At 36.8% G+C, this 23308-nt stretch overlaps 1 protein-coding gene across 1 annotated transcript; it reads left to right on the forward strand.

Moving 5' to 3' along the window:
- Positions 1-12371: 12371 nt before the first annotated feature.
- On the forward strand, positions 12372-18267 carry LOC142608454 (heat shock cognate 70 kDa protein 2-like). The gene is made up of 3 exons (XM_075780238.1): positions 12372-12734; positions 14846-15613; positions 16562-18267. Exons 1-3 carry the CDS (start codon positions 12524-12526, stop codon positions 18031-18033), a joined length of 2451 nt encoding a protein of 816 aa, XP_075636353.1. The 5' UTR covers positions 12372-12523; the 3' UTR covers positions 18034-18267.
- The last annotated feature ends 5041 nt before the right edge of the window (positions 18268-23308 follow it).

Raw genomic sequence — 23308 nt, forward strand, 5'->3', positions numbered from 1 at the left:
AGTGGCAGTATGGATTCGCCTTCCTGAACTTCCTATAGAGTATTATGAACATTCGGTGTTACGGGAAATAGGAGAAGCCATAGGACCTATACTGAAAATCGATACACACACGGCGGCGGAATCCAGAGGTCGTTTTGCAAGATTGTGCGTGCAAGTCAATTTAGATGAACCTATTGTAAGGCTTCTTAAGTTCGGAGGGATAGACCAGAGAATTCCAGAGAATTCAGTATGAAGGAATCAGTTCCTTGTGTTTTACTTGTGGACAGGTGGGGCATAAGGTGGAGAGGTGCCCTTACACGATCAGACCTTCACCGGTGGCAGAGAAGAGCGGCGAAGAAAACGAAAATCCATGCGCTGAGGAGTGCACTGCGCAAGATGCTGATGGCTTCGGTTCCTGGGTCCTTGTTACACGAAAGAAGCAACAAGTTAGGAGGGTGATGAAAGTCCAAGCCTAGCCTTCCCATTTGGGATCCCTGGCCCACTGTCCTATAAAGCATGGCAGCCCTCTCAGTCACGCCTTGGGCCTTAATAAAGTAAAGATTGAAATTAGTGAGAGAAAGCAAAAGCCTAGTGACCCTAATGGCCTGTTTGGATGTTTAAAAAAGGAGGGGGAGTAGAGTAGAGAGAAGGGGAGTAATTCAATTACCTTGTTTGAGAGTTTTTTAAGGAAGGAGGGGGAGGGGTTTGGAGGGGTTTGAAGGGGTTTCAACTACTTCCAACCCTCTCATTTTTAATTCCCCCAAATTGGAGAGATTTGAAGGGAGAGTAGAGCACATAAAATTATTGATAAAATAAATTACCTAATTTACCCTTATTATATTTATAAAATTACAATGTTAAAAACAAGGGGAATGGCTAATTACTCCATTCCCCCTTACTAATTATAAAAACATCCAAATAAGGTGGAGGGTCATCATTCTCCTCTACTCTCCTCCCCACTACTCCCCTCCCCTCTACTCCCCTCTACTCTCTTCCTTCTCTAAACTCCCAAACAGGCCATAAAGCTAATTGTTTCCCCTATGCCAACAACTTGGTGAAGTCACCACATGCTGACAAGCCCAATCACGTGAATTTATGGCTTGTTTGGGAGTTTAGAGAGGGAGGAGAGTAGAGGGGAGTAGAGGGGAGGGGAGTAGTGGAGAGGAGAGTAGAGGAGAATGATTACCCTCCAACTTGTTTGGATGTTTTTATAATTAGTAAGGAGGAAGGGAGTAATTAGCCCTTCCCCTTGTTTTTAACATTGTAATTTTATAAATATAATAAGGGTAAATTAGGTAATTTACTTTATCAATAATTTTATGTGCTCTACTCCCCCTCCAAATCTCTCCAATTTGGGGGAATTAAAAATGAGGGGGTTGGAGGTAGTTGAAACCCCTTCAAACCCCTCCCCCTCCTTCCTTAAAAAACTCCCAAACAAGGTAATTGAATTACTCTCCTTCCCTCTACTCTACTCCCCCTCCTTTTTTAAACATCCAAACAGGCCATTAGTGACTAAGGACAAGAAGTCTTCCCACGGTCAGAAGGTGAAAAAGAAAGGTCGAGATCACTTGAGATTAGTGGGTGGCAGCTCTAAGCCTGCTTCCACGTGGAAAGTGGTTGGAACTAACCCATTCAGCCCCCCCCCTTTGAGGTCATAGATAATCACAGTGTCCTCAAAATCTCAGAAGAATCAGATTCAACATTTAAAGAGTTCAAGGCCGGAGGTTCTTCTTCTTCCATGGAAGCTTCTTGCAAAGCTTTAGGCGTGGAGGGAAAATTGGAATTGAACAGCGGAGAAATGGAGCATGCTCAATCATCCAAGACCGATATTTTGAGTATAGAAGGTAAAGATAAGGCCATTAGCACTGGCTATTCAGACCATGAGTTTAATTTGGAAGTTGTTTCGGCCACCATCACCAACTATCCTTTGAAGCGAATTGATCCTAAGCTTCGAACAAGGAAGACGGGGCTGATTGAAGATGATCCTGACTTATATGATGATCCAACGGAGAGTGATTCTCTTCTTTCGACGGAGCAGATGGGGGGCATGGATAACTCAATGGATGTCCTGCAACCTGATGAAGGAGGTGATATCATTACTCCTTGTTGAGTTGTTTAATTCCTTTTACTCCTAGCTATTCCAATAATTCCTGGCTGTTGTCTGTTATCGCTCGTCTAAAGGGTGTGCAGGTAGCTCTTTCAAGGAATGTAAATGATTTTCTGGTTGGTTTAGAGAAGGACCTTAGAGCGGAGCTAAATGAGGTTTCTAATCTCGAAGAAGAATTTTGGGCTATGAAAGCTCGTATTACCTGGCTAGTTGAGGGGGACAGAAACACTGGGTTTTTCACATTTCAGCTCTTGTTCGTAAGAGAAGGAACTACATAACATGTTTAAAAGACCGAGTCGGGAACTGGATTCATGGGGAAAGGGATTTAGCTGATTTCTTGAGGCTTGGCTTCGTTGATTTATTTTCTTCTAACCACAGCTACTCCTTCCTATCCCCTTGGGATCCTCATTTTTGGCAAGCCTGCATAAGGGAGGAAGATGCTGTCAAGATTACCAACCCTGTTTCTGATGAGGAAGTCAAGGCCGACCTTTGGTCCTTGAAAGCTTTCAAAGCTCCGGGACCTGATGGGCTTCATGCGGGGTTTTTTCAGAGGTTTTGGCTGCTGGTTGGGGATTCGGTTAGAGAAGAAGTTAAAATTTTTTTTTTTCTACTGCTCAGGTTCCTGAATACCTCAGCAAAACCTTGATCACTTTGGTTCCTAAGTGTAAAAACCCTGAATCATTCAACCACTTCTGCCCTATCAGCCTTTGCAACACTGTGTATAAGATTGTGTCAAAGGTCATTGTGGCCAGATCAGACCTTTGCTCGCTGATTTGGTTTCCCCGCTTCAAGCTGCTTTTTTTCCGGGAAGAAAAGGCATTGATAATGCTATTATTGTCCAAGAGATTATCCATACCATGACTAAGAAGAAAGGAAGGCATGGTGTCATGGCAATAAAGATAGACCTTGAAAAAGCTTATGACCGCCTGGAATGGAACTTCATACGGGACACCCTGAACCTTTTCAAGTTCCCGACCCACTTGATCTCTCTTATCATGAGTTGTGTGTCTACTTCATCGATATCCATTCTCTTTAATGGAGGAGCTCTTGAACCCTTTCATCTGTCTAGGGGTATTCGCCAAGGGAACCCTCTTTCTCTCTACCTATTTATTCTTTGCATGGAAGTGTTTGGGACCCTTATATCAGAAAAATGCAGTGCTAATTTGTGGAATCCAATCAAGGCATCCCAAGGTGGATTAGCCTTTTCCCATATCTTTTTCACGGATAATTTGGTCTTATTTGCAAAAGCGGATTGTAAGAATTGCATGGCTGTTAGAGATGTGCTTGACACCTTTTGTAGTCTTTCGGGGCAAAAGGTGAGTCATGATAAATCCAGAGTTTTTTTTCTCTCCTAATGTGACTGTGGAAAATATGGCTGATCTGTGTGAGGTTTTGGGTTTTCGGTCGACCCCCTCTCTTGGTAAATACTTGGGTTTCCCAATCAAACATTCGGGTATTAACCAAGATTTTGGGTACATTATAAAGCGGATGCAAAGTCGCCTTGCTGGTTGGAAAGCAAATCTGCTATCCTTCGCGGGTCGGATGATTCTTACTCAAGTTGTGACAACTACTATTCCAAACTATACCATGCAGTGTGTGGCACTTCCTTCAAAAATTCTTAACAGCGTGGATAGAATCAGCCGAAATTTCCTATGGGGATCAACTGACTCCAAGAAAAAGATCCATCTGATTAATTGGAAAAAGATAACAAGACCTAAGAAAGATGGTGGCTTAGGAATCCAAGTAGCAAAGGTAAAAAATATTGCCTTATTAGCCAAACTTAATTGGCGTTTGCAAAGTGAAAACACTTCCATTTGGGCAAGAGTCTTTCACCAGAAATATCGCTCCCTTAGGAGAGTTCTCAATCCCACACTAGGAGCAAACCATGTTCTTCCACTTGGTCTGCAATCAAAAAGGGTGAGAAGGTGTTTAAAAAAGGGACTAAATGGGTTGTCAGAAGGGAGAGCAGTTTGTCGGTATGGCATGATAAATGGATGGATAAGGGTTCCCTTCGAAGCCAAATTGTTGGGCCCCTCAATCGTGAAGAGGATGGAATTTTATTGAAGGTAGTGGTTAATTATGCAGGTTGGAATTGGCATAAATTTTCCTTTTCCTTCCCTAACTCTCTGATGTAGGAAATAAAAGCCACTCCTATTTCCTTTGCGGCGTCAAGTGCTGATTGTATTATTTGGTCTTTATCTTCTAATGGGAATTTTGATCTCAAAGAAGCCTACAATTTGGCTTGCTTGGAAAATAAGGGCTGGTTATCTGATTCTTTTAATAGGGAATGGATATGGAAGGTTTGTACCATCCCAAAAATTCATTGCTTTATATGGCAATGCTTCCTTCAAAGCATATCGGTCCATGGAGTGCTCTCTGCCAGGGGAATGAATTTATCTGATGTGTGTCCTCTCTGTAATAAAAGGTATTGAATCCATTTTGCATGCTCTTAGGGATTGCCGAGAAGCTCAGGCCTTTTGGAACTCCCTAGGCCCCCCTTTTCCTAATCCTCTCTTCTACGGGTCTGATATGAAGGTTTAGATCCGTCTAAACTGTTGTTGCTCCCAAGTTTCTCCTTTTTCCAATATTAGCTGGGGTACTATTTTTTCCTTTGGTATTTGGTCTTTGTGGATTCGGTGCAACAATGCTATCTTTCGAAATGGAAGGTAGCCATGTAATTTAAGATTTGAAGCGATTGCAAGGGCTACAGAATATGCCCTCATCGGCTCCAATGGAAAGCAGAGCCGTGCAAAAACTTCCATTAAAGTCAGCTGGCTCAGACCTCCTTTAGGCTGGTATAAACTTAACTCCGATGGCTTTTCTTGTGACAACCCAGGCCTAGCAGGTGGTGGGGGCCTAATTCGTGATGACAAAGGTCTTTGGGTTAAAGGCTATGTCAGGCCTGTTGGAACCACTACTAGTGTTGCAGCCGAATTATGGGCTTAAAGGGATGGCATCAGAATTTGTATCTCCCTAAAGCTTCCTGCAGTGGTTGTGGAACTTGATGCACAGCTACTTGTGGACCTTTTGAAGAAGGATGATGGTCAGTCCAATAGCTATGGTGCTCTCCTCAGTGACTGCAAGGCTGGGCTTCGAGAAATTCCCATGGTTCATGTCCAACATTGTTTCCGGGAAGCCAACAAATGTGCGGATGCCCTTGCTAGAAGGAGTGCCCTTCTCCCTCAAGATTTTGTAGTTTTTTTAACCCCCCTACTGAGGTTTCCTTGTTACTCAGTTTAGATTGTGTAGGGGTGGCTTATGATAGATTTGTATCTGTTTCTTAGTTTTCAATAAAATCATCATTTTCACAAAAAAAAGGACAGTTGGGAAATGGTACAAGTAGAATAAATTTATGGACCATATTCAATGGTGCAAAGAAAAGGACAATAAAGTTGACCTAAGACTTCACGCTGATTTTTTTTTATTCAATTTGAAGAAATAAAATAAAATCCAGTCCAAAAAAGAATTATTAATTTTGGTACTCAAAATTTCTTTTCCTTTAAGTAATTTTGGCACTTATAAATCAATGCTAATCTTCCCTTTTCGTCGTTCATGAGTAGGGATGGCAATGGGCCGGGGCGGGGTGGGGCGGGGCTGAAGGATGGAGTCTCTGTTCCCCCCCCCCCTCACGCGCGCATGGTTTGGTCTTGCCCCATCTCCGCCCCACCCTGCATGACGGGAAAAACGTTCTCACCCCATCCCCGCCCCTTGGGGCCTCGCGAAGCCCCGCCTCACCTCGTAAAACTCTACTTTTTGTTAATTTTCCCTACAACTAGTACAATTTTTTTAATGAAACCTATTTCATTAATAAAAATATATTTAAAATTACAATTAAATTTATCCCATCAAATCAAATAAAATTTTAGAAAAAATTGAATAATATATCCAAGCATTTAACAAGACAATCACAAAAAAAAAAAAAAAAAAATCTCATAAGACAATACATTACAAAATAAAGGTAGAGAACTACATTGGATAGAATAAAATAAGCTAATATTGAAATGTTTGTTTAAATAGTAGGATTTTAGGGTATGAAAAATTTACAGTTATAATCCTTAGTAATGTGGGGGCGGGGTGGGGATGGGGGGTGGGTCTGAAAAGTCTAAACCCATCCCCGCTCCGCCTCGTGATGCGGGGCTAAAATCTTGCCCCATCCCCGCCCCACCACCTTTGCGGGGTGGAGAAAACCCATGCGGGGCGAAGCGGGGAGGGGTGGGTTAAGCGGAACGGGGCAAAATTGTCATCCCTATTCATGAGCTTAATTTTTTTTTTTGTGAATGTAAACTAAGTTGAGTGTAAATTGTGTAATATAATTTACTTCTTTACTTATTTGGCTAAAAATTGATAAAAATACAATTACATTTAAAAAGAAGTGAAACTTTAAAAAATTATATTTACTAAAATAATTAAATAAATTGAGAAAAAATGTTAGCCAAGCACATTCACCCAATTAGATTAATTAGAAGCTGACACATACATATTTACCTTTCAAATATTTTAATGGATTTACAAATTAAAGTGCAAGTTAATTTTTTTATTTTTGAAAAAAATGATAAAGTTTCATTTTGTTTTGAAGGATTTTTTTGATGGAGTTGTTAAAGTTAACAATTCACCTAATGCTTGTCTAGGAAAATTTGGGACTGTTTGGTATGGCATTTAAACAACAGTTTTCAGTTTTTAAACAACATTATACTTATTTTCACACATTTTTTCACCTATACATATTTCAAAAAAATACAAACAACGTTACCAGAACAATGTTATCAAACGGGCCCAAAGTTATTTATATTAATTTATTAAGCTGAAAAATACGTGAATAAGATAGGATTTTAGTTTATTGGCTTATTCCATGCTATATTTTCTTGTATTATAATTTATTACTCTTAATGGGTTAATAATTTGTAATTGGTGGAGAGGTCAATGAGTTGGAGCTAAAGTGTTAGGTGGATCATTCATTTTGAAAAACTGTTGGACAAAAATCTCACCTCTCTCTTTGTTGAGCAAGATTGCAGAATTAGGGGTAGAATCAAGAATTTTTATTTGCGGGGGTCAAAGGTTAAACTATCATATTGATTTGCAATTAAAGAAAAACTCGGAGTACTACATACTTACATACATATATGTCTTTGTAAATTATTTTAAAAATGAATATTACATGTAAAGTAAACCATAACTCATATATGTAATAGCACAAGATTCCTGTAAGGGATTTTTAATTGGTGTGCTACGTAGTATCTATTAGCACTCAAAATATTAACAAAGCTAAATGACCAATTTCGTACCAGGTTATTTTTTCCATGTGTTTCTCATATTCTTTTGAAAAATCATAAGGTCATAACATTCTTAATATAAGTATATAAAAAAATTAAACTACTTCTACAAGCAAGACATACTATCAATAAAAATTAAATATAAAAAAAATCACTAATAAGCAAGTATAAATAAATAGAATTTAAATTAAACTAAAGTAGATTACTATGGTCAAAAATAAATTCAAAACCATTTTTGTACCTCAACTAAATATAAATTGAACTAAAATAGAAAAGTTAAATGAAGAAGAGTTGGAACCTGAAAGTTTAAGTTTTAAGCTTTTGGGAAAGATGAATGAAGGGAACCTATGGCTGAGATTTAGTAAAGTTTGTGGTGAAAGTTAGGGTCTGTTTGTAATTTGTTTATTTTGCTAAAATTGAAATTTTTTTGCTGAAAGTACAGTAAATAAAGGTAAAAGTTAGGTGAAATAGTATAGTGGAACCTATAAATAGTATCAAAAAGTGTAGTGGGGCCTATGAATAGTAGCAAAAATAAGTTGAATAGTAAAATAAGCTGACTTTTTAAGCTGGAGTCAAACGCACACTTAGTACCCGTTTGGATAGTGCTTTTTCAGCGTCTGTGTCTGCGTTTGCGTTTTTTTTTTTTGAGAAGCGTGTTTCAGCACCACTGAAGTTTTTTCAATGGGTCCCATACACTGTTCACGGAACTCACAAATCTCTTTTTTCAGCTAAATTTTCATTAAAAATGGGTCTCACGACACTATTCACACATTTAAAAATTATTTTGTTACAGTATTTTCAGTTTTTAGTTTTCAATAAAATAAGCGGTATCTAAAACATAATAAAAAAAAATATGGGCATACATCTGACATGTTGGGAAGAGTAGTGGAATAAAAGTTGAAAGAATGGGAATTTGGGAAGGGGCCAAATTTTGTGGCTGTGATGGTGGGTGGGGGCCAAACTTTGCACTTGAGGGGACGGCTGTTATAAATATGAACTGGGATCTAATTTACTTGCAATTAGAGAGATTTTATAAAATTTTGTGAGGGTGATGGCCCCCTATGGACAACATAGTTCCGCTCCTGGCCAGAACTTAAGAGAAATTTGTTATTTTCTTTTTTGCTATACATATCCAGAAACCTTGTTATATAACCCTAATTTCTTATGAAATTCTACATTCACTTCCCACATTAAAGAGCCAGAGATCAACCTAAAACCATAGAGAAAAATTCTGTCTGTTCTCTCAAAATTCACACTCTCCATTTCTAAATTCAATGAGAGAAGATTCAATACCATACACACATCGATAATTTGAGTGTTCTCAAGTGTTGATAGTGCTGGGAAATCAATATATAAAATAGTCCCAAATCCTCAGGAGGCCTTTCATGCTGGTTTTGTATTGTTAAGGAGACTTGATCATATGGTTGATGGCTTAACTTGTGAATCAAAAGACTAACAAGGAGAAAAGATTTAAGGGATTAGTTGCTAACAAGAGCGGGAAGCTTGAGTACATAGCATTTTCTTGGCTTGAGGGTTTTGTTAGCGATTTGTATTGCAACTATTCTTGTTAGAAGATCGTTTGACATAATTGGCACCATAGACTTTTTTTTTTTTAATTTTTTTTAAAAAAAACTGATTTTGGATTTTTCTCTTTGTAAACAATTTCGGTGTTCTTTTGGATGTGATTGATTGTTTGCGATTTGTTTTTTTGATTATCTATCCATATGTATGTTAACTGGCTAATTACAGTAATAATTTGATTTGGTTTGTTAATTAGCTTAAAATTGAGGTCTAAAGTATAATTCTCAAAATTAGAGTACGCGGGTATATATCTTTAAAAAATAAAAGATGCGTGTAAGCCAAATAAATTGACTAAACTAACCCTAAGGATATGGAATAGTTAAACATAGGAAGAAGTTAAAATATTTTCTGATAATCCTTTTTTTACTCTTTTTAATCTCAAAACAATTTTTTTTTTAATTTTATTTTATAAATTGGTGTATGCTACTCTTTGCTTTTATTCTCAAAAAAAAAAAAAAAATAATAATAAGCATTTCAAAAATGATACTTTTTTTTTCAATTTACGTTTTTGGTACATAATAAAAGTTTTTTTAAGAAAAAAAATGATATTTTATTATAAAACTTAACGGGCTGTTTAAAAATTAAAGGGAGTGTTAGGTAGGAGTGTTTAAACAACAATTTTTAGTATTTAAACACCATAACACGTATTTTTACAATACTTTTTAATCCACGCAATTTTTTCACAATACTTAAACATCAATATTAAAAACCTTTAACCAAACAAGCCAAAAAAATTACTGCGTTAAAGGAAACTAATCGCTAACCCGTGCTATGCATGAAAACCTACCTATTTGTGAGGTAAACTAAAATAATTTTATAAAATCTTAAATTGATTGAGAAACTACACCATTGCATGTTTTGCTCCTATATGACTTCAATTTGTGTTACAATTTGATGAAGAAGTCATTGCTTGAACACGCAATAGCTTACAAAAGATTTATTAGACAGTTTTAGATACTGCAAAAAAATAACTCAAAAATTCAAATATTAAAACTTCTGAAAGATAAAAAATATTAAAGAATCAGATGATTCATTGCTTAGAAATTATTGAAAAAAAAATGACTAAACAATAGAAAAATATAAGAAAAAGATGAGTTACATTCAAAAAAATAATCCATGGTTATAACTGTGGGGTATAAAAGGACCCAGGTGGGCATATGGGCCTTTGGACTGTAGCATGGAGGGCCGACCTGCTCCAGAATTAAACTCTACGAATTGGCCCATACGCCGAGGATTCGAGGACACGTCCGAGGGTAAGTTTCTCCTCGGATAGGCCTAGAAGAACTCAAAACTTCATTATGAAGGTCAAGGCACAACTCTGGAAAGACTAATGGTTAAAGGGGGACACCCTGAACCTCCTAGATGCACCAGTGTTAAAGAAAATATCAAGAGCAAAGGCTGCTACCTCCGCATTAAAGGCTCTGCACCTACCTCCCTGGCCGCATTAATGGGGAAGTGACCCCTGAACAGTAGGGCTGAAACTTCTAGTCACTTTCCAAAAAGTATCAGGGAAGGAAGTATTTAAGGGGGGTGAAGGCCAAAGAGAGGGGAGGATCGGTAATTAAAAAAGAAATTAAGAATTGTAATCTTTAAGGAAGAAAGAGAAATAGTAAAGAAATAGTCCTCGGCTCAAGCCCGAGGAGACTCATTTGCAATTATCATTCATTATTTACAAGTGTTTGCTTATAAAAGCCCGTTATTAAGTTCTCAGTACCTTTAATCTAGATTCTGAACCCACACTCTACAAATTTCATTGTTTAAGGCTCATTGGGCCGGAGCCCATAACCTTCTTTGGGTTCAGGTGCAATTGTGCACTTACAATAACTATCGAAAGGAATCAAAAGATTTAAAGCCTATAAATTATAGATAATATATATATATATATATATATATATATATATATATATATATGACTACAAAATAAAGAAATATAAGAGAAATATGTGTTACTATTAAAAGAATAATTCAGATGTTAAAACTTTTAAAAGACCAAAAAATATTAAAGAATCATAAGATTTACTTTCCTATAAATTTTTGAAATAAAACAAAATGTATATGGTTACACAATAGAGAAATATAAAAGAAAAATTGATTACCTTCAAAAGAATAATACATGGTATAGTCATTGAAATCTGCTAAACATGTTCAAATATACACAAATTCAGATGTTAAAACTTTCAAAATGCCAAAAAAGATATATAATTAAAGAATAAGTTATTGAAACAATTCAAAAAATACAAGATTATTCAAAAGATAAATATAAGAAAAAGAAAAAAGTACACAAACCCATAAAACAATAAGTTTTAGATTTTAATGGGTCTAAACTTTAATCAATGAAAAAAAATCATATAGAGTCACAGGCGTAGGGTTTGGTGGTTCATGTACGAAAATCACTTTTTAAAAAATATATGAAAAACCATAAAATAATTTTTTTTTTAACAAAGTAGAGGAAAAGAAAATAACAGAAGAAGAGCTCATACCTTTACTTGACTTTAAAAAAAAATATATTAGGGTTTGCACTGCTTTTATAGTATTCATGATTAACCTATGTATTTGTGTGTAAACGAATTCACAAATTTGTATAATTCAGGGAAAAGATGTAAATTTCAAATGAAGTATCAAAATATTCTCACAAAACCCAGACTCCAAATGCACACCCAAAAGAGCTCTCTCACCGCAAGGAGAAACCTTAATTTCCCCGAAGTAAATTGCCTCAGCTTGAACTCCATTACAAAACCAATGTTGAGCTAGGTACAAAACATGCATGTATGTATATATATAGCAAAGGCTAGTTTGTGCTGTGGAGCATAATTACGGAATCCAAGTGGACTCTTTTGATAGGCATCCAATTAGGAGTTAGATTGCTTAAGTCGGCAAAAGTATTTTATAAGGTTTTCTTGTAACTTTGTTTCAAAAGGATTTTAGTACGTAATGAAATTTCACTTCTTGTTAAATAATTCTGTTTTTAAAAAAATAATTTTTTATGGTTTTATATATACATACATATATATATATATGATAATAATGAGTTTGAGTTTAACTTGGACTTGTTAGAGAAATAGAGTTTTACTCCTTATTAAGTTTGGACTAAACAAAAATAATTTTATTTAAATAAAATAATAATTACATTTAAATATTATGCTGAAGTGGAAAATTGTGAGAGCATAAAGGCTTCGGTTATATATATATATATATATATATATATATATATATATAGATTATGAAAAAAAGTTGTAGGAAATTTCGAGGTCATTGCTCAGTTGAAAAAGAATTGGCCTGGATAAATAGTATCGCTTTATCCTTTATGACATTGATTGAAAGTGGTACGAAAAGTAGAACAAGAGTCGTAGATTCTTCTTGCGACCAATAATATGGTCATCAAACAGACAAACAATCATGAGACTTGTGAGCTAAGTTTAACTTTGAACATAGTATAAATAGAACTCGTTTACTCCACTTCCCACTGCGTCTTTGAGTCAGCAAACCATAGTGATAGTGTAGAATTTCTGTGATCTTAACTTAAAAGTTCCAACATTTTCCTTGTTCTTTTTTATTATTATTTTTCTGTTCAATCTTGTTAGCTAAGATGGGAAAAGGAGAGGGTCCGGCGATCGGAATTGACTTGGGAACGTGCTACTCATGTGTGGCAATTTGGCAACGTAATCGGGTGGAGATCATACCCAATGATCTGGGGAACCGTACAACACCATCTTATGTGGCTTTCAATGAAACTCACCGCTTGATTGGTCAGGCAGCTAAGGACCAGGTTTCCGTGAACCCCACCAACACTGTTTTTGGTGAGTTCCTTACTTCTCTGATACCATTACAAGTTTAGATTTTTAGAGTTTTATTGAATTGTTTCATGTTTGGGTTTAAACATATCTGGGTTCTGTTTAGTCAAAATTATTGTGAAGCTGAGGAAACTTGAATTTTTATTTTATTACTGTTGTTTTGCTTTCTTTTATAATAGTGAAAAGGAACAGAGTCATTTGCTGTAAAATGGGAAATTTCTCTTTCTGTTATAGGAAAGTCCTTTGCTTTTAGTGAGAGTTGTAGTTTAGCCCTGGTTATTGGTTTGGTTTGAAAGCTGGGTTTTGGACTATTGTGATCTGTGTAGTCAAGTCACAGTTGTGATAGCTGTATTGGAGCATTATTAATAATCAATGAGAAATGATATGTCTATAACATTTTTATAACATTTTTACAACAAATTTTAAGTGGCAGGATGTTACTGGTTGTTATTGTTGGGGCAAAAAAGTAATCTTAGTGTTAGGTTCAAATTTGAACTAATAACAACTAACCACCTATGATTTGTTGTAAAAATGTTGTGGACGTAAGCAAGCTTCCTATACAATAGATTGTCAAAATTAGAAATAGATTTTAGCTTTCCTTTATTATGCATGGCTTTACCAATAATGCTCCGTACAATTTTTTCCACAACAAATTTCATAATTTTTGAAGTTATCAATTGTGAGTAAAGGGCACATGAGTGTTCACAATCAACCACTTTAGCAATTGTAACATCTGTAGTAAAAGAGCGTTGTGTTTGCCGCATTACTAATTGTCTTAAGCAAGGTAAATTAAAACTTTTAAAATAATAACATAAATTTTTATGTTTTTTTTAATATCAATTTTAAGTCTTAACTATGATATTTGATTTTTTATGTATAATTTTTTTTTAATTGAACAAGTTTAGACTATGATTCTATTATTTAGTGAATCTGTTATTAAGTTACTTTATTGACTTTAATAAATTATACTATATTGTTCTATGCTTTATATTTTATTTTACTTTTGTCATATTCTAATTTTATATTATTGATTCTATATCGATTATTTGTAAATATGTTTCAATTATAAATATCCACTAAAAAAATATCAATATAAATATGAAACATTTAAGGGAAAAAGATAAGAGAAGAACAAAAAAATCAACTGAATCTCTTGATAAAGTTATTAGGAGTCTAAAAAGTATAACTAAAAATTTATGTGAAATCTGACAATTCAAAATGAAAATTTATCAAAAAGAGTTGGAAGAGCGTGAAATAATATTAGGGAAAGATGACGATGAAAATAATCATAATAATATTCAAATTTTAAAAATATAATATAACAATTCTTGATTACATAAAAATATTAATCATTCTTTTTAAAATGCATATATAGCTTACAAAATTATACCACAAAATTTATTTACAGTTGTTTATTTGTTTCTATGAGAAGAAAAGTTTTTAAAACTAAAAATTAATTATGTCACAGGAAAATTAAATGAATTAGTTATATTATAATTTGAAAAAAGTGGATATGAGAAGGACCTTAATATAAAAAACCTAATTAGTGATTTTACATCTCAAAAGGTAAGAAGAATGCATTTTAATTTTTTTTAAATAATGAATTTTAAATATAAGAAATGTTCCACTTCAATCTTATTTCAAAATGAATTATGTCATAAGAAAATTAAATGGATTACTCATATTATTGATTAAAAAGTAGTTATTAGGAAAACCTATATAGACTAACTAAATTAATAAGAAGAATAGCTTTTATGTAAAAAAAAAAAAAAACTATAATGGATTTTAGATATGAAATGGTCCCACTTAAGATTATGCTCTTAGCCTCTTAGGCCTCAACTTGATTTAAGCCGGTAGTGATTGTATCTATAGCTCATTAGTGGCGTGGTCTTGTCATATTGTGTTTCTTTTGTTAATAATTTTTTCTCATTCAATGTTGAAATTTTATTTTGCATAAGACAAATCCCTGGAGCGGTAAGAAAAGTTCATCTATGTTTGCTTTGATATGGTTTCAATGAAGCTATGAATGTTTAATGTAATGATTTGTTTATTCAGCAAAAAAAAAAAAAAAAGTAATGAATTTTTTGCATATTGATGATCATGTTGGTGGTATGAAGACTCTAAACGTTTGATTGGAAGGCGATTCAATGATGAATCTGTGCAACGTGACATAAAACTGTGGCCATTCAAGGTGATTGCTGACCCTGATCATGGGAGGCCCATTATTGCGGTCACATACAAGTATGAGGAAAAACATTTTTTGGCTGAAGAAATCTCTTCAATGGTACTCGTAAAGATGAAGGAGATTGCTGAGGCTCACTGCGGTTCAAAGATCAAGAATGCTGTCATTTCTGTCCCTGCTCGTTTCAACCACTCACAGCGTCAAGCCACAATGGATGCCGGAGTCATTGCTGGTCTAGATGTTATGCGACTTATCAATGAGCCAACTGCTGCTGCTATTGCATATGGGCTTGACAAGGATGGTACTAGTGAGAGGAATGTGCTCGTCTTTGATCTAGGTGGTGGGACATTGGATGTCTCACTTCTTACCATTGAAGGGGGTATCTTTGAAGTGAAAGCTACAGCTGGCAATACTCACTTGGGAGGTGAAGATTTTGATAGTAGAATGGTGAATCATTTCATTCAAGAGTTCAAGAGAAAGCATAAGAAGGATATTACTGGGGGTAAGGCTTATAGGAAGTTGTGGAATGCTTGTGAAAGGGCTAAGAGGATGCTCTCATCTAACACTCGAACAACAATTGAGATTGATTCTTTGTATGATGGTATTGATTTCTACTCCTTTATCACCCGTGCCAAGTTTGAGGAGCTTAACATGAATTTATTCAGGAAGTGTATGGGGCCTGTTGAGAAGTGTTTGATGGATGCTAAGGGTGCGTTTGTTTCGGCAGTAAATAATTTCCGGGTGTAAAATGATTTCAGCTGAAAACATTTTCGGGAAAAGAAAATATTTTTAGGTGTTTGGTAACATTTGAAAAAATACTTTGAAATTTTTTTTCAGGTGTTTGGTTGTCATCTTGAAAATATTATAGAAAATGCATTTTGTATTTGTTGCTCACATTTTCTCACATTTTCTTAGCTTCCAATCAATATACAAAAATCGTTTCTGAGATAAACACTGAACAAACAAAACCAAAAAAAAAAAAATCATCAACTTTGGGAGAGAAGAAGGAAGAGAGAGAGAGAGGAGAGATCGTGCGATCGAAGGCGGCGGAGGCTTCGATCGCGCGATCGAAGGCGGCGGAGGCTTCGATCGCGCGATCGACGGCGGCGGAGGCTTCGATTGCGCGATCGAAGGCGAGACACATGGCGGAGGTTCGATCGCGCGATCGACGGCGAAGGCGAGACACGTGGCGGAGGTTCGATCGCGCGATCGACGGCGGTGGAGGCTTCGATCGCGCGATGTACGGCGAAGGCGAGACACGTGGCGGAGGTTCGATCGCGCGATGGACGGCGAAGGCGAGATCGCGCGGTGGAGGCTTCGGTCTTTGCTGGATTGCGCGGTGCGAGGCACGGCTCGGACGGCGAGATTGTGCGGCGTTTGGGCTGGCCGGAGCTTGGCTGGCTGGCCGGAGTTTGGCTGAGGTGAGCTTGGAGATGAGTTTTGGACTGTGTGAGGAGCTCTCTCTTCAGTGTGATTTCCGGAAACCATTTGAAGGTAAAATCAAAGTGGAAATGATTTTCCGTTGGAGAGGGCTGATTTTCCGGTCAAACTGTAAATGGTTTTCCGTTGACCGAATTTTCCGTGGCTGCCAAACATACGAAAACGCGGAAAATGATTTCCTGAAACTGTTTTCAGTCCAAACAAACGCACCCTAAGATGGACAAGAGCAGTGTCCATGATGTGGTTCTGGTTGGTGGGTCTACAAGGATCCCCAAGGTTCAGAAATTGTTACAGAACTTCTTTGATGGGAAGGAGCTCTGCAAAAGAATTAACCCGGATGAGGCCGTTGCTTATGGTTGTGCTGTGCAGGCTGCAATTCTCAATGGTGAGCATAATATGAGAGTGGAAAAAATCTTGTGCCTAGATGTCACCCCTCTATCTCTTGGTTTGGAGACCTCTGGAGATGTCATGACTGTGTTGATTCCAAGAAACACCACTCTTCCCACCAAAAAGGAGGAAAATTTCTCAACCCATTCTGATGAACAGGAGAGTGTGTTTATCCAGGTTTATGAGGGTGAACATACCAAAACAAGTGGTAACAATTTGCTGGGCAAGTTTGAGCTCTCTGGTATTCCTCCAGCTCCTAGTGGAGTTCCAGAAATTGCTGTTTGTTTTGACGTAGATGTTGATGGGATCTTGAACGTTTCTGCCAAGGACAAAACCACTGGAAAGAGGAATAACATTACAATCACTGATAAGTGCAGGCTCTCCAAGGAAAAGATTAAGAAATTAGTGCAGAAGGCTAAGAAGTACAAGGCTGAGGATGAGGAGCATAACATGAAGGCTGAACTAAAGAATGCACTTGAGAACTACGCTTTCAACATGAGGAGTAAATTTAGAGATGAAGAGACTGTTGCTAAGGTTCGTGCTGTGGACAAAAAGATGGTTGAAGAAGCAATTGAGGAAACTATCGATTGGCTTGAAAGGAATCAGCTTGCTGAGGCAGACGAATTTGAGGATAAGATGAGCGAGCTGGAGAGCATCTGCAATGCAGTAATTGCCATGATTGGTCAAGGTGCTGACGATGACGTGGGTGAAGCCACACTTGAGGATGAACAGCATATGGAGGAGATTAAGATTCATCAAGGCATTGATAGTGACATGAATGTAGCTACTCAGGATACGAAGCCTAAGAAGGAGATTCACATTTGTCAGGGTCCTAATGGTCATATGGCTATAGCCATGAAAGAGGTCAATATTCAGAAGGAGATTAAGGACAAAGCGCAGAAGGCTGAGAAGAATATATCTCAGGATAAGGAGGATAAGAAGAGGGAGATTAAGGACAAAGGGCAGGAGGCTGAAAAGAATATAGCTCAGGATAAGGAGGATAAGAAGAAGGAGAAGGTTGAGAAGTACAAGGCTGAGGATAAGGAGCATAAAAAGAAGATTGAGGCAAAGGACGCGTTGGAAAATTGTGCTTACTACATGAGTTACAAAATCAATGATGTGAAGAAGGCTTTGACAAAGACTGAAGATGCAATTGAGCAGACCATCCTCTGGCTTCAAAGGAACCAGCTTTCTGAGGCAGATGAGTTTGTGGATAAAATGAAGGAGCTGGAGGGCATTTGTTACCCGTTTATTACCAAGATGTACCAAGGAGCTGGTGGTGATTATGGTAAATGATTCTCTTGCACATTTCCTTGCTTAATAGCTTATTTAGAATGTTGTTGCTGACAGAACTATGATTCTCTCGAGGTCTCCCTCTGTAAATTTGGTAGTAGCTTATTAATAATGTTGTTTATAAAGATGTAGCAATAGCCTTATTGTAATCTTGTTTTGGTTTGTGAATGAAGAGGGTTACTTGCTTGGGCTGATATGGTCCATGCTCTCTGTTTCTCTTTGTTTAGAATGCCAATATCTTTTTACCTCTATGATGCTATTTTCTCTGGAAAAGATAAATTTCTACCACTCTCGACCTTTCTCAAACAACGAACCTTTGTAGTTAACAAAGCAATTAAACTGCAATTTGAGCGTAAAATTTCATTCGGTAGTTGTGTATCTTCATGTGACAATGTTGCTATACTTGTTACAACCCAATGCCTTCCAAAGATGCAAATTAGTAAAGGAACATAATTAAGTGATATTTGCAGAAGTCAACCGAAAAAGAAAACCTTATATGAACTAAGAAAATATTTTAAGAATATAATCAACAAGAAAATGGATAATAAACATGAAGAATAAAACTGACTTCAAGTAACATGGTAAAAATAAACATACGAAGACCAAATTTTACTAGAACCAAAAATTATACTGTAATATTTTATAATGAACTTTCTTTTAAGTTCTTCAAAAATTTTGGTATTTAATATAATCGGAATAGTATTCTAAATTGCTTGAATATTCAGTAATGAGTTTTATTTTGAGCAAACTATGTTAAAAATTCCGTTGTACTCATAATGTGCCAAATGGAAAAGCATGTCGAACAAAGGGTAAAACTTGCTTGAGCCATATGTCGCAAGCACGCTGTGTAAGAATTCATTTTTATTATTAAAAAAAAAAGTTATTTAAAAATAATTTGATAAAAGATGAAACTTCTTTAGGACTTTTGATTAATTGAAGTCGTTTTTCTAAACTTTTCGAAACATTAGGCAAAAATTTTTATAATTGGGGTAAAATGCTGTTAACATCTATCGGGGGCGAAAAAGTTTCATTTCCGACAAATGAGATTTATGTTGGGTCGGGGGTCTAAACTGAAACTCAACGATGGGCCCGATGCACGGCCCAAAGGCTATCGGCGAAAATCCAAACAGTTCACTATATTTTTATGCCTTGGGCCTAGATTTGGACTTACAAGATTGACCCATAAACAATCTCTACAGTAGATACGTCGGTGTGGTTAAAAAGCACGCTGTAAGAAATAGCCTAGCAGTAAAGTCTTTTTGCAGAAAATAACCCAGCGGTAAAGTGCTTCCGCAGAAAATAGCAACCCAGCTGTAAAGCACTTCTGCAGAAAATGACCCAGCTGTAATATGTTTCTACAGAAAAGGGTTACTTAGCAATACAGTAAAACGAAATAAACTTTGAGTATCTCACAGATTAAGAGGAAACATCAAAATCATCATCCATTAGCTCTAGGGAGGAATCTTCTAATACAATTACATGAGGAAAAATTCTATGGTAATAATTACATCATAACCATCAATAGTAAACGAATAAGTAAATGTCATGGGTTCCATAATAACAAATAATGAGGAAAGCTTAGTATGAGATGAAGGGAGAGAGAGAGATCCCATCTAGTGTAGCAAGGTCATTATGGTGCCATGTCATGCTCTTGGATGTAATATATGTAATGAGTAGAGAGAGCCATTTGTGAGTAGTATGAGTAGTGAGTGGGAGTGTATAGTAGGGCTTGCTGAAACTTTCTGCTGGAGAGGAGCTGCATGTTTTTAAGTAAGGGTATGAGAGGTGTTTTTGAGCTAGGAGTGGAGGAACTCAGTTTCCATGTTTGAAACTGAGAGTTTTATGACTTAGAACTTTGCTGGGATTTTGAGAAGCTGAAACATGAGGGCTTTTGTGAGAGTTTTACTCTGTGAGTGTGTTTCTTGGTATGCCCTTGTTTTTCCCCCCTTGAGGCATTAAGGGAGGGTTCCATTTATAGTTGAGATTTAGGGGCCAATTGGCAAATAATCTTTGCTAAATCTTCCCCAATCTTTAGAAAATCCTTAGGGATTCGTTCTTAAAGTTTTTAACTAAGAATGGTAAGCTTGACTTCTTGGAAGACTCTTGCTGTTTTTGAGTAAAATCAGCTGGGATTTTAACTTAGCATTAATGCTGATTTGTCTTGGCTGATAGGGTTAGAGCATGCATTGAGCTAATGACCTTGATTGTGCTACTTACTAGATTCAGAGCTCCCAAAGGTAGGTTGCATCACCCCAAGCCAGGTGTCAACCTTGGAGCCTTTGTTGGGAACTTTGTTGGGATCCCCTTGGTGCCCTCCAAACTACATTTCCCTAAGTTTCCCCATTAGGGGTTCATGTGCTTGGTCCATGAACCAGAAAATACATATTTTTTAGCATGAAAAACGAGCTTATTTGAGCTTACTTCAGGAGCTTTAATGGCTACCTTTGATGTTTGACTGAATGGGCTAGAGAAGAAAGAGGAGATGGCTGGCTGAAGTGCTTCAGCTTTGTGTCAAGTCTGTTCCAGCTTTATGTCACATAATAATTGATGATATTTCAGCTTGTGGAGACATGTGTCCTGTCCTGACCCAATGGGACAAGCTGAAACCTAACAGCAGTGGGCTCCAGCTGTTGACCTGTGCTGGGTTTTGGCTGATTAGCTCACGTGAGCTTCAGCTGTTGGAACTTTGAGCATGGGCAAGGTTGGTTTAGCTGGGCCTCACGTTTGGGCTGCTTTGGGCCTGATTGTTCCCACCAAATGAAGAATTTTGCCATGGATGACACTCATGGGCTTTTATAAACTTTGCAAAAGAGGTATTTTCTTGGAAGATAAATACTTATATTTCCCATGAGTAAGGGATTTGGTATATGTGAAATAATTGTTGAGATAATATTTAGGCTTTGTAAGTATGTGCCCAATAGTTGAAATAGTTGCCGAAAATAATATTGGGCTTCATGAATTAGTTGTCAAATAATATTTGGACTTTAGGAAATAATTGCCAAATAATTTTTGGGCTTTAGGAAATAGATGAAATAGTTGCCAAAAAGATATTGGGCTTTTAGAAATAGTGCTAAAACGATATCAGGTTTTTAGAAATAATGCCAAAACGATATTGGGTTTTTAGAAATAGTTGCCAAAATAATATTGAGCTTTTAGAAATAGTGCCAAAATGATATTGGGCTTTTAGAAATAGTTGCCAAAATAATATTGGACTTTTAGGAATAATGCTAAAACGATATTGGGTTTTTAGAAATAGTGCCAAAACGATATTGGGCTTTTAGAAATAGTTGCCAAAATAATATTGGACTTTTAGGAATAGTGCTAAAACGATATTGGGTTTTTAGAAATAGTGCCAAAATGATATTGGGCTTTTAGAAATAGTTGCCAAAATAATATTGGGCTTTATGAATTAGTTGCCAAATAATATTTGGGCTTTAGAAATAATTGCCAAATATTATTTGGGCTTTAGGAAATAGTTGAAATAGTTGCCAAATAATATTGGGCTTTTGAGAATAGTTGCCAAAATAATATTGGGCTTTTACCAAAATGATATTGGGCTTTTAGGAATAGTTGCCAAAATAATATTGGGCTTTTAGAAATAGTGCCAAATTAGTATTTGAGTTTTGTAAAATAGTGTCAAATTAGTATTAGGGCTTTGTAAAATAGTTTGCCAAGTTAGTATTTGGGCTTTGTAAAATTGTGTCAATTTAGCATTTGAGCTTTTAGGAATAGTTGCCAAAATAATATTGGGCTTTTAGAAATAGTGCCAAATTAGTATTTGGGCTTTTGTAAAATAGTGCCGAATTAGTATTTGGGCTTTTGTAAAATAGTGCCAATTAGTATTTGGGCTTTTGTAAAATAGTGCCAAATTAGTATTTGGGCTTTTGTAAAATAGTTTGAGATTTTGTAAAGATATTGCCGTGTAGCAACGGACTTAGTAAAGGTGCCGTGTAGCAACGGATTTAGAGGTGTCGTGTAGCGACGGACTTTGTAAGGTGCCGTGTAGCGACAGGCTTAGAGGTGCCGTGTAGCGACAGGCTTAGAGGTGCCGTGTAGCAACGGGTTTAGAGATGCCGTGTGGCAACGGACTTAGTAAGGTACCGTGTAGCAACGGGCTTAGAAAAAGGGTTTGTTGGGCTTTTTGTGTCTTGCCCTCAAGTTAAATGATTTTGGGCTTTTTTGTGTAGGAAGTATAATTTTGTGACCCAACATTGTTAGCAAGGTGATGGGCATTTTTGTAAAAACCTAAGTTGGATAATATGTGGAACATAATGGGTAATATTTGTGAGAGGGCCCAAAGTAATTTGTGGGGCTTATATATGTAGGAAATATTTGTGGGAGCCTAATAACGTGGAGAATATTTAAGTAATGTGTGGGAGATATTTATGTGGGAAATAATTCTTGGGCTTGTGTAGGTATTTTTGTGAGTGGGTTAAAGAAATTAGGGCCCGAAAATTTGTACCTCAACATTTAGCCCCCCGAGTCACGTGTGAGCTGCTCACACGTGCGAGTTTGAAATTTGGCGGTATTCGTGAACAGTGGGTTTCTGCCTTTCTTTTGTTTCTGAGAAAATAATATCTTTGCTTCAATGAGTGATGGCTAGAGGAGAAGAACTGCTGGGTTTTGGTGATGATAGCACTGCTGGGTTGGCTATGCCAGAAAGTGTGGCTACGGCTGGGGGTGTGGCTGAATCGGTTGCTGGGGGTGCTGGTGCAAAGGTTAGGCTGGAAGAGCCCTTGTTGCCACTACAAGACCCATGGTATTGTTCAACTTCTCTGTTCCCAGCAGTTGGTGCTCCTAAGGCCAGTCCACCCAAGGTGCCAAAAAAGTGGATTTTGAAGGGTGAAGCCTCCAGTAATGGGACAACATGGGTCCCAGCTACTTCTGGTATAATAGACCTACAGTTCTAGCAGAAAGAGCTCCTGCCAGCCCCTATTCATGGGTGACATGAATCTGCTAGAGCTAGAGCTGTTTGATGAGGAGTCAGTGATTGCCGAAAAGCTGCTGACAAGGTTCTTGATATCACTGTTACTACTGGAGAAGCTGTTGCTGGGAAGTCCAGCAAAGAACATGCTGGCAAGAACGTTGATATTACTGTTACTGCTGGGGAAGCTGTTGCTAGTGTGCCCAGCCAAAGACATGTTGTTTCTTCAACTGTTCATGACATTCACCAAAGCAAAGAACCTCCAGGTATGATGTATTTGAGTTGTTCATATTCAGTAAAGCAAGTTTATTGTTCAATGATACTTGGCTGTATGAATGCTTTTTTGTTACTGCT

This window comes from Castanea sativa, chromosome 8 (genome assembly GCF_040712315.1).
Source record: "Castanea sativa cultivar Marrone di Chiusa Pesio chromosome 8, ASM4071231v1".
In the NCBI taxonomy this organism is placed as follows: domain Eukaryota; kingdom Viridiplantae; phylum Streptophyta; class Magnoliopsida; order Fagales; family Fagaceae; genus Castanea; species Castanea sativa.

What these genes read in the sequence shown, in the direction of transcription:
- LOC142608454 (XM_075780238.1), top strand. Translation starts at nt 12,524, where the DNA reads ATGGGAAAAGGAGAGGGTCCGGCGATCGGAATTGACTTGGGAACGTGC. An exon ending in CCCCACCAACACTGTTTTTG is followed by an intron (nt 12,735 to 14,845) that starts GTGAGTTCCTTA and finishes GGTGGTATGAAG; the next exon opens with ACTCTAAACGTTTGATTGGA. An exon ending in TGAGAAGTGTTTGATGGATG is followed by an intron (nt 15,614 to 16,561) that starts CTAAGGGTGCGT and finishes AACAAACGCACC; the next exon opens with CTAAGATGGACAAGAGCAGT.